This window comes from Erythrolamprus reginae, chromosome 5 (genome assembly GCF_031021105.1).
Source record: "Erythrolamprus reginae isolate rEryReg1 chromosome 5, rEryReg1.hap1, whole genome shotgun sequence".
Classification (NCBI taxonomy): Eukaryota; Metazoa; Chordata; class Lepidosauria; order Squamata; family Dipsadidae; genus Erythrolamprus; species Erythrolamprus reginae.
This window is the reverse complement of record NC_091954.1, coordinates 67,948,770-67,959,669: the sequence shown is the minus strand read 5'-3', so window position 1 is coordinate 67,959,669 and position 10,900 is coordinate 67,948,770. Positions and strand designations below refer to the sequence as shown.

Genomic DNA, 10,900 nt, shown 5'->3' with positions numbered 1-10,900 from the left:
ATGCCACCACCGACATGACCTCTGACCCACAACTTCGGACCAGGGCAGACTGTGTGGATCTAGAGTTTGAGCAGCAATTGTATCTACTGCTGTGCGGTAGCAAGATCAGATTGAGGTGTCCGGATTTTGATCTCGGCACCAACTAAGCGGAGACAAGCCAAAATTCTTGCTCCAATCTTAGAGGCCTTGACCCCAAGCACAGCTGGGAGGGTCTGACCACAGGAATCTCCGGCCCAGCCTGGCCAAGGAGTGTTGTTGATGTACATTTACAGGAAGCGGCCAATCTGCCTGCTTTTCGGGTGGTGGTAATGCAGCTGCTCGGAACAGAAAGGACCTTGTCTGTTGGTCTTTGGGATGCATTCCTGGGGAGCGGGCAGGGGGCCGAATATGGGAAGGAATGCCTGTAAAGTGAAACCCAGCAGGCCAGAGCGGGATGGCTTTTTACTTGTGCCTGTTTTTACAGGGTGGGAGCGACATGCTGCAAGGACTGTTGCCAACATGTTCCTGCCCCAAGGAGGAGAATCCCACAACTGCTCAGAGCCTTTTAGGACCGGTTCTAAAAGGAGGTCCAGAATCTGTTTGGACAGCAGAGTCTTCCAGATGGAGCCTGATTTCCCCGTAGGGGAAGAGTTACTTTCATCTCAGTTCTTCAGATGAACTTACAAGGGTCCACACCTTCTGCCCTATGAGTCCAGCGACTGATTAGGTCCCACAGTCGGCCTTCTGCAGATCAGGATTGGAAAAGTTGGCTCTTCTATGACTTGTGGACTTGAACTCCCAGAATTCCTGAGCCAAACATGCTAGCTCAGGAATTCTGGGAGTTGAAGTCCACGTGTCACAGAAGAGCCAACTTTGCCTACCCCTGAACTAGACAATGTCGTTTGGCGGGACCTAGAGGAAGAGCCTTCTCTGTGAGGGCCCCGGCCCTCTGGAATCAGAGATTCATACTGCTCCCACCTTCCTTGCCTTCTCTAAGAGTCTAAAGACTCATTTGTGCTGCCAGGCTTGGGGCCATCAGACTCTAGCCCACTGGCCGACAAGTGTAGGTATATCTTGCTGTCGAATGGGAATGAGTGATTTTAAATGCTATTAGAGTGGGTCTTCTCCGGGTCCCGTCAACTAAACAATGCCGCTTGGCGGGACCCAGGGGAAGAGCCTTCTCTGTGGCAGCCCCGGCCCTCTGGAACCAACTCCCCCCAGAGATTAGAATTGCTCCCACCCTCCTTGCCTTTCGCAAGCTACTTAAAACCCACCTCTGCCGCCAGGCATGGGGGAATTAAGATTCCTTCTCCCCCTAGGCCTTTACAATTGTATGTATGGTATGTTTGTATGTATGTTTGGTTTTTATATTAAGGGGTTTTTAATTCGCTTTTAGTATTGGATTATTACTGTATACTGTATTGTTTATTATCGCTGTTAGCCGCCCCGAATTTGCGGAGAGGGGCGGCATATAAATCCAATAAAATGAAATGAAAAAATGAAATTTTAAAGGAACTTAGCTGAATTAATTGGATTATTAGATATGCATATTGTATATTGTTTTTGATATGTTGTGAGCTGCCCCGAGTCCTCGGAGAGGGGTGGCATACAAATCCAGCCAACCAACCAAACAATAAATAATAGGCTTGTTAAGAGGGAAGCCTCTTTTTTTCTGGGCATCTAACGTTGACTCCCACTCTAAAAGATCTGGAAGAGGAGGGTCCGAGTCAAGTCCAACCACAGTAACTCACCGAGTTGCTGTCCTACCTCTGCTTACTTTCCAGTGCTGAAGATTCATAGAGTTACTTTGGAGGCAGCAAAGCTGCCCTGCATCACACGACACCATATAAAATCAAATCAACTTTAATAGCAAGCTCAGCATTGGGCACCGGGCCAGCCTGGTGGGCCTGATCGAAAAGCTATCACAGTTCAGTCCCATCCCACTGAGCACAACGTGACTCAGTGACCCAGAACACAGACAGGCCCTGCATCCAGGCTGCCTTAAACTAATGTGATGAGCGCGGTTGGATTATATTCCATGGCGTTCGGAACAGCACCGGCAGGACTGTGAACAATACAGCAGCTCTTCCTGAGTTGTAGTGCCGGACTCCAGTCTCGTTCTTTCACAGCCTTCGAACCAACCCCGGTAGCTTGGGTTCACATGACTCAATCCTGGCATGTCTGGCTGCTCCAATGAACTCCCAACTCCCCCGTATTTTATTGGTTCCCCCAAAGGGGATGGTAGAGTCCCTCAATACTGTAAGCCCAAGCTGCCGTTCGCCAGTTCCACTCCGTGAGGTTTTCAAGCGGGCCTGATCCACTTCCCTCTTCTTGTGCTGACTGAGGTCTCACCCGCGGCCTTCCCAGGCGTCTTCCTTCTGCTTGGCCTCCAGGAGCTTCCGTTCTGCAAGAGAAAAGGCGATTAAGGAAGTAGCGGCAGTAGTGAAAGAGAGCTTACCAGAGCAGCAGCTTCCAGAGCTGTGGTGACCCTTAAGTGCAGCCTCGGCGTGCGTGCATTCTCTCTTATAATAATAAATATTAATAATAATTTATTAGATGTTGTGGTTAGCTCTGGCCCAGCTCCTGCCCCAAGGACTGTGGATGTGGGGGAGACATCCACATGCTGCAGGCCTGTTTTGCTCCCGGTGGAATGTGCTGATGAAGGCTCCTCTGACCAAGAAGACATGAGTGACAGGGAGGAGGAGAGTGGGGCAGACAGCTCAGAAGGAGATCAATTATCTAGCTCCTCCTTGGATTCAGAACAAGAGTTAATGATACAGCCAGGCATGCGGAGAGCGATGCATAGGCAGCAACAACTGAGAGATTATTATCAAAGAAAATGAGGCCACCTGTGGTTGGGTGGGGCTGTGGTCATTAGTGAGGCTGCTATAAATAGCAGCCTGTGGGTTTGGCCATTGTGGAGGATTATCTGATCGTTATGTTTCGTGACTGCTTTACTGACTTTGACCTTTGTGTGCTGATTTTCCCCCGCTTTGAAACTAAACCAGAGCAAAGTGTGTTTCACTTTGTGAAAGAAGAAGGACTGTGAATTGCCTCACAGCTTCAAGCTAAGTATCACAGAACTGATAAGGGACTTGTACCAATTACCAGTTTGTTTGGAGATGAGTGCTTTTGCTATACAAAAGGAGTGCTTAGTTTATTTGAATTTTCATTATAAAGAACATTGTTTTGAATTTTCAAACGTGTGTGTGTCTGAAATTTGTACCTGTGAATTTTTGGGAGGATTCTACCAGAGAGCCCGACAGAACAGTAGATTTGTATGCCGCCATTCTCTGAAGACTCGGGGCGGCTCACAACATAGCAATAATACAATACATTACAAATTTGTAATAAAATTTGAAAGTCAATTAAAAAACATTAATATAAAATAACCAGTGTCATAAAATCACCAACTACACAATCGTACACATTCATCCCAGTTAATCATACAACAGAGGTCAGAAAAGACAACGAAGGGGGGGAGGTAATCATTCCAATGCCTGGCGACAGAGGTGAGTCTTCAGCGTTTTACGGAAGGCGAGGAGGGTGGGGGCTATTCAAATCTCTGGAGGGAATTGATTCCAGAGGGCTGGGGCTGCCACAGAGAAGGCTCTTCCCCTGGGTCCCGCCAACCGACATTGTTTAGTTGACGGGACCCAGAAAAGGCCAACTCTGTGGGATCTAATCGGCCACTGGGATTCATGCGGCAGAAGGCGGTCCTGATATCCCTCGTGACATAGAAGGCTGTTGTTGTCCCGGCTTAGTTGGTGCAGAGGTCAAGAGCTGCCTCAGCAAACTCTGGACATGCTCGCATCATTGCACACTGGAAGTCTTCCCTCAATTGCCCTGCACAGCGTGTCTGCATCCTATCCCTTCCTACAGATCCATGCAACATACACTGCTCAAAAAAAAATAAAGGGAACGCTTAACGCAATATAACTACAAGTAAATCAAACTTCTGTGAAATCAAACTGTCCACTGGTTTATTTATTGTTAGAGTTGAAAGGGACCATGAAGGCCATCGAGTTCAACCCCCTGCTCAAGCAGAAACCCTATAGTACACCAGGCAAGTGGCAGTTCAATCTTCTCTTAAAAATGTCCAGAGTGTTGGAGTTCACAACGTCCACTGGTAGGTTGTTCCATTGGTTGATCGCTCTGACCGTCAGGAAGTTCCTCCTTATCTCCATGTTGAATCTCTCCTTGGTCAGCTTCCAGCCGTTGTTCCTCGTCCGGCCCTCTGGTGCCCTGGAGAATAAAGTGATCCCCTCCTCTCTGTGGCAACCCCTCGTATACCTGTAGACTGCTATCATGTCCGCTCTGGCCCTCCTTTTCTCTAGGCTATCCATGCCCAGTTCCCGCAGTCTCTCTTCGTAAGTCTTGGCTTCCAATCCCTTAATCATCTTGGTTGCTCTATTTTGCACCTTCTCCAGAGTTTCAATGTCTCTTTTGAAGTGCGGTGACCAGAACTGAATACAGTACTTCAGGTGTGGTCGGACCAGGGCGTAGTAGAGTGGTATTAAGACTTCCCCGGTCTTGGAGTGTATTCCCCTGTTGATGCAGCTTAGGATTGTGTTGGCTTTCTTAGCTGCTGCTGCACATTGTTGGCTCATGTTTAGTTGATTGTCCAGCAAGACTCCGAGGTCTCTTTCGCAGTCGCTACTGCTAAGAGGGGTTTCTCCCAGGTTGTATGTGTGTCCAGGGTTTTTTCTGCCTAGGTGAAGGACTTTGCTCTTGTCGATGTTAAACATCATTCAATTTCTCATGCTGTTGTGCACATTCAACTTTGGACAGAACAAAGTATTCAGTGAGAATATTTCATTCCTTCAGATCTAGGATATGTTATTTGAGTTTTCCCTTTGTTTTTTTTGAGCAGTAATATTATGGAGCTGCATTTCGCCTGAGATTTCACCCAGAGAATTTGCTTGTGATCTACTTGAAAGCCTACTCAGCAGGGGAGAGTAGCAAATTACTGAGTTGGTAGCTACAATTAAAATAAATTAGCTATTCTTACGCACGTCTTACTCTCGCTATTTTGAAGCTTGGCCTGGCTCTGGGTTCTGTATTCCGGAGTAGTACTATTGTTCAGTACAGTAAACAGAACTGGAGCTCCACCTAGTGTCCGTAGCTGAACACTGACAATCTGACACAATCGCATTTCCCATATATCTTTTTCCTACAGGGACTGAATATACCACAGCTTTCTTCCCTCAAGGCACTTAATTAGAGCTATAAACTGCTCTTGCTGCTAGGGGAATCCTTGTTCTCTTCCAATGCCCTTAAAGAAAAAGGATAGGAAAATAAGAATTCCTAGTCCTTGCAGGGATTCAAAGAGGCACGCCTTAGTAAGTACAACGAAGGCATTACAGTGATCCCTCTATTATCGCGAGCGTTCCGTTCCAAGACCCCTTGCGATAATCGATTTTTCGCGATGTAGGGTTGCGGAAGTAAAAACACCATCTGCGCATGCGTGCCCTTTTTTTCTATGGCCGCGCATGCGTAGATGGTGGAGTTTGCGTTCCCCGCCGCCCACGCAAAGGGGAAACCCCGATTTGGCTCCTCGCTGCTGCTGCGCTACCGAGCAGATCAGCTGCTGGGCAGCCGAAGGAACCTTCCCTGGGTCTTCCCCCTCTTGCTGGCGGGCGGGCGAGCGGCGGGCATCAGCGAGGAGCCGGGGTTTCCCCTTTGCGTGGGCGGCCAGGAAGACCCAGGTTGGGGGTTCGGGGGGGGGGTGCTGGGAAGCCCCCCAGGCCGGCTGCGACCTTTTAAAACAGCCGCGCCGCTTCCCAGCTGAGTCCTGAAGCCAAACGCCAAAGGCGAACTTCCGCATTTGGCTTCAGGACTCAGCTGGGAAGCGGCGCGGCTGTTTTAAAAGGTCGCAGCCGGCCTGGGGGGCTTCCCAGCACCCCCCTGAACCCGGGTTGGGGGCTCGGGGGGGTGCTGGGAAGCCCCCCAGGCCGGCTGCAACCTTTTAAAACAGCCGCGCCGCTTCCCAGCTGACTCCCGAAGCCAAACCCGGAAGTGGGTTTTTTTTAATTAATATTTTTTTAAAAATCGTGATATAGCGTTTCGCGAAGATCGAGATCGCGAAACTCGAGGGATCACTGTACATTTATAAGGCTGCAACATCACATATTTAATGTTGATGTGTTCCCCTCCCTAAAATGTATTTTGCATGGTACATTTGAATCCGATATTATTGCTGGAAAGATGACAGTGATTATTGGATGTATATCCTGTTCAAAAAGCCAAACCAGTAGAGAAAAGCGATCTCTAACAGTTAATTACAATAAGAATGCCTTAAAAACTTGAATAATCAATACTTATACTCCAGTTTCAAAAGAACAATTGAAGGAGGTCAATAAATACTCTACAAAACAGCTGCTTCAGAATACGCCACAGAAAAATTGGGGGAGGGAAGCGACTGTAGGGGAAGGGGAAGATAGAGGAGTTGAGTTTACCAGAATTATTAAGAGAGGCGAGGCAAGGTTAGAAAATGGAACCAAATGGAGATTTATCATTTGAACTGACAAAAAGTTGTCAGCATATTCCCGAAGTGCAAAGTGTGGGTGTTAAAGAAAAATAGTACAAATGAAATATTTGCATTGTTAACCTGCATTTCTCATCTGATTTTCAATGCTGCCTGAATGATAGAGTGAGGCTTGAAATATAGCGCTTTCATAAAAGATCACAGTGCCAGTAAAACTACCTTCTATCCTTTCTTTTCCAAGAGGGAGTCCATAGCTTCTATATTTAATTTTTTCGTCCTCATTTGTTATCATTTCCGGTCCATTGGGACAAAATTCAGCTCTGTTTTCTATATCCACCAGCTCTGGCCAAAACCAAAAGCCACCTTTTCAGTGGTTAGGACTACGAAGACCTGGATTCAGGTCACCCAATCAAATTTAATTCTCAGCCCAATCTATCTTGCAGGATTAAAAAAAACAAAACCTGAAAAGATTTATCCATTGTTGTGGTTAGCTCTGGCCCAGCTCCTGCCCCAAGGACTGTGGATATGGGGGAGACATCCACATGCTGCAGGCCTGTTTTGCTCCTGTTGGAATCTGATGATGAAGGCTCCTCTGACCAAGAAGACATGAGTGACAGGGAGGAGGACAGTGTGGCAGAGATTATATTAGTCCGGCCCTCTAAAATCATCCCAATTTCTCATGCGGCCCTATGGCAAAATTAATTGCCCACCCCTGTCCTAGACGTTCCTCTCTCTCCCAACTTCTCCCACACATACACACATGCAAACAACTCCAGCACCGCTGTTTCTCTGCTCCTTCAAGCTTACCTCGAGCTGCTTTTAACTGCTTGAGTTCAGCTTCACGTTTGGCCTGGCTCTGCTTGCTTCGCACACCAAGGGCATTTGTCACCAGCCTCCTGGCCAGAGCAGCTGAGGTCTCAGGACGCTCTTTGGCAGGTTGCAGGAATTCTAGGAGGAGGCAAAAGCAGATGTCTCAATATCTGGAGTTATTAATAATAATAATAATTTATTAGATTTGTATGTCGCCCCTCTCCGAAGACTTGGGGCGGCTCACAACAATAATCAAAGACAATATAACATTGCAACAAATCTAATATTAAAAGAGAACAATATATAAACCCCCAACAATTAAAAAAAAACATGCAACACATATATACCAAAAACATAAAATATAAAAGCCTAGGGGAGGTGTCTCAGTTCCCCCATGCCTGGCGATATAGGTGGGTCTTGAGTAATTTACGAAAGACAAGGAGAGTGGGGGACGTTCTAATATCCGGGGGGAGTTGATTCCAGATGGCCGGGGCCGCCACAGAGAAGGCTCTTCCCCTGGGGCCCGCCAAACGACATTGTTTGGTCGACGGGACCCGGAGAAGGCCAACTTTGTGGGACCTTATCGGCCGCTGGGATTCGTGCGGTAGAAGGCGGTTCCGGAGGTATTCTGGTCCACTGTTAGGGCAGGAAGATGAGCATCAGTCACAGTGGCGCAGGAGTTAGAGTGCAGTATTACAAGCTACTTCTGCTGATCACTGACTGTCAGCAGTTTGGCAGATCGAATCTCACCAGGCTCAAGGTTGACTCAGCCCTCCATCCTTAAGAGGTGGATAAAATGAGGACCCAGGTTGTTGGGGGCAATATGCTGGCTCTGTAAACCGCTTAGAGAAGGCTGCAAAGCACTGTGAAGCGGTATATAAGTGTGATTGCTATTTAAATATTAACAGATGGCTCTCTTTCCCAGAACATAGGCATTCCTTTCTACTTTCAGTATAACAAGACAGAGTGAAAGATTGGGAGGAACTTTAATAGAGCTTCCCAAGAAACTAGGGCAGGAAAAAGAATAATAAAGAGGACAAGAGTAGTAGATGCTTGGAACAAACTTCCAGCAGACGTGGTTGGTAAATCCACAGTAACTGAATTTAAACATGCCTGGGATAAACATATATCCACTGTAAGATAAAATACAGGAAATAGTATAAGGGCAGACTAGATGGACCATGAGGTCTTTTTCTGCCATCAATCTTCTGTGTGTCTATGACATGATGCAATGAACTTAAGAAACCTCTCGCCAAATATATAAGTACAGTACTAGCAAACCTATATGGTTGCTGTTTCTCCAGTTCCATTAATTCTATCCCATTATACTATGTTGAAAACAGACCTGTTGATTTATTTTTTTCTCTTTTCTTTCTTTTTCTTTCTCTTCATTCCTGGGGTTTTTAAGATGTAAAGTTGGATATTTTCTATTGTTAAGGGCAGCTGCGATAAAATGAGGATGTGTTTCTTTTTAAATGAAAGTAATGTATTCTTTAAAGGAATCAAAGCACGATGGCAGAGTTGGGGAAAATAGCAAATAGCCAAGAAATTTAGATAGTTATAGCAATTTAAACATAAATGAAAGTGGAGAACATTACCAGGAATCCGGATGATAGCACTCGGAAAGAAGGTAGCACAGGATGAATGATATATACCAGAAATAATTGGACACCGGTAAATAATTAGAAAATTTGATTAATTTGATTGAGAATTTGATATTTGATATTGCATTATTTTAATTTGAGGTATGTGAATTGAAATCTCTGTAAGGTGTGAAAAATAATTAAAAAATTATACCACCAAAAAACCACAAAAAAACAGACCACGATACATGGCAGTCCCAGCACTGTGCTGCTCGCTTTCCAGTATCACAGATGTTGGACAACACAGGATTGAAAAAGTGAAAAATGTATTTGCTGTGTTTACTACTTAAAACATGCACATCATATTTGCCTGAAGAGAGTCTTGGGAATTAGTTTAGCCAACCGCAACTCAAGAGGGGATGACCCAGTATTTCATAGGATTGATCCTTGTTAATGTTGCAAAAAGCACCGTTCAATGCTAAGAGGACGCGACATCAACAGATGTTAGTGTAGCTCTTTCACTGGAGAAGCAGGCACAGGATTCTAAAAGCTACATTTAAGAGGGAATGATGGATATTTCCAATGGAAGAGTTTTCTTGATCAAGAGGCATTTTTTATCAGCACTGAGAACCGGGACTAATCAATCTCTGACATGTGCAGAGCAAAGGTGGATTAGACCAGTGTTTCCCAACCTTGGCAACTTGAAGATATCTGGACTTCAACTCCCAGAATTCCCCAGCCAGCATTCGCTACATGGGGCTACCTTTGAAAAGTGTTCGGAAACTCCAGATCGTGCAGAATGCAGCTGCGAGAGCAATCATGGGCTTTCTTAAATATGCCCATGTCACACCAACACTCCGCAGTCTGCATTGGTTGCCGATCAGTTTCCGGTCACAATTCAAAGTGTTGGTTATGACCTATAAAGCCCTTCATGGCACCGGACCAGATTATCTCCGGGACCGCCTTCTGCCGCACGAATCCCATCAACCAGTTAGGTCCCACAGAGTGGGCCTTCTCCAGGTCCCATCAACTAAACAATGCCGTTTGGAGGGACCCAGGGGAAGAGCCTTCTCTGTGGCGGCCCTGGCCCTCTGGAACCAACTCCCCCCAGAGATTAGAATAGCCCCCACCCTCCTTGCCTTTCGTAAGCTCCTTAAAACCCACCTCTGCCGTCAGGCATGGGGGAACTGAGATAATCTTTCCCCCTAGGCTTCTACAATTTATGCATGGTATGTTTGTATGTATGATTGGTTTTATAGCAAGGGTTTTTAGCTGTTTTTAGTATTGGATTGTCACATGTTGTTTTTACCACTGTTGTTAGCCGCCCCGAGTCCACGGAGAGGGGCGGCATACAAATCCAATAAATAAATAAATAAGTTGCCAAGTTTGGGAAACACTGGATTAGACAGTCGAAGCCTGGTATAAAATCAGATGGCCTCGGGTAATTTATTTGTTTATTTATTTATTAGATTTGTATGCCGCCCCTCTCTGAAGACTCAGGGCGGCTAACAACAACAAAGTAAACAATGTAACAAATCTAATATTAAAAAATAATCTAAAAAACCCCCAATTTAAAAAACCAATCATACAAACAAGCATACCATGTATAAATTCTATAAGCCTAGGGGGAAGGGAAAAAATTTCAATTCCCCCATGCCTGACGACAGAGGTGGGTTTTAAGGAGCTTGCGAAAGGCAAGGAGGGTGGGGGCAACTCTGATATCTGGGGGGAGCTGGTTCCAGAGGGTTGGGGCCGCCATAGAGAAGGCTCTTCTCCTGGGTCCCGCCAAATGACATTGTTTAGTCGACGGGACCCGGAGAAGGCCAACTCTGTGGGACCTAATCGGTCTCTGGGATTCATGCGGTAGAAGGCGATCTCGGAGATATTCTGGTCCGATGCCATGAAGGGCTTTATAGGTCATAACCAACACTTTGAATTGTGAACGGAAATTGATCGGCAACCAATGCAGACTGCGGAGTGTTGGTGTGACATGGGCATGCCTTGGGAAGCCCATGATTGCTCTCGCAGCTGCATTCTGCAC

General features: G+C 46.2%; 1 protein-coding gene across 1 annotated transcript in view; it reads right to left on the bottom strand.

The window, feature by feature from the left end:
* Window positions 1-1,826: 1,826 nt before the first annotated feature.
* The window catches only part of R3HCC1L (R3H domain and coiled-coil containing 1 like), a 72,655-nt gene continuing 63,581 nt past the window's right edge, over window positions 1,827-10,900 (bottom strand). The window contains exons 6-7 of the mRNA XM_070754224.1: window positions 7,274-7,414; window positions 1,827-2,383 (exon numbers count right to left, since the gene is read on the bottom strand). Coding sequence (XP_070610325.1) covers window positions 2,328-2,383; window positions 7,274-7,414 — 197 coding nt within the window. The 3' untranslated portion in view covers window positions 1,827-2,327. The remainder of the gene's footprint in view (window positions 2,384-7,273; window positions 7,415-10,900) is intronic.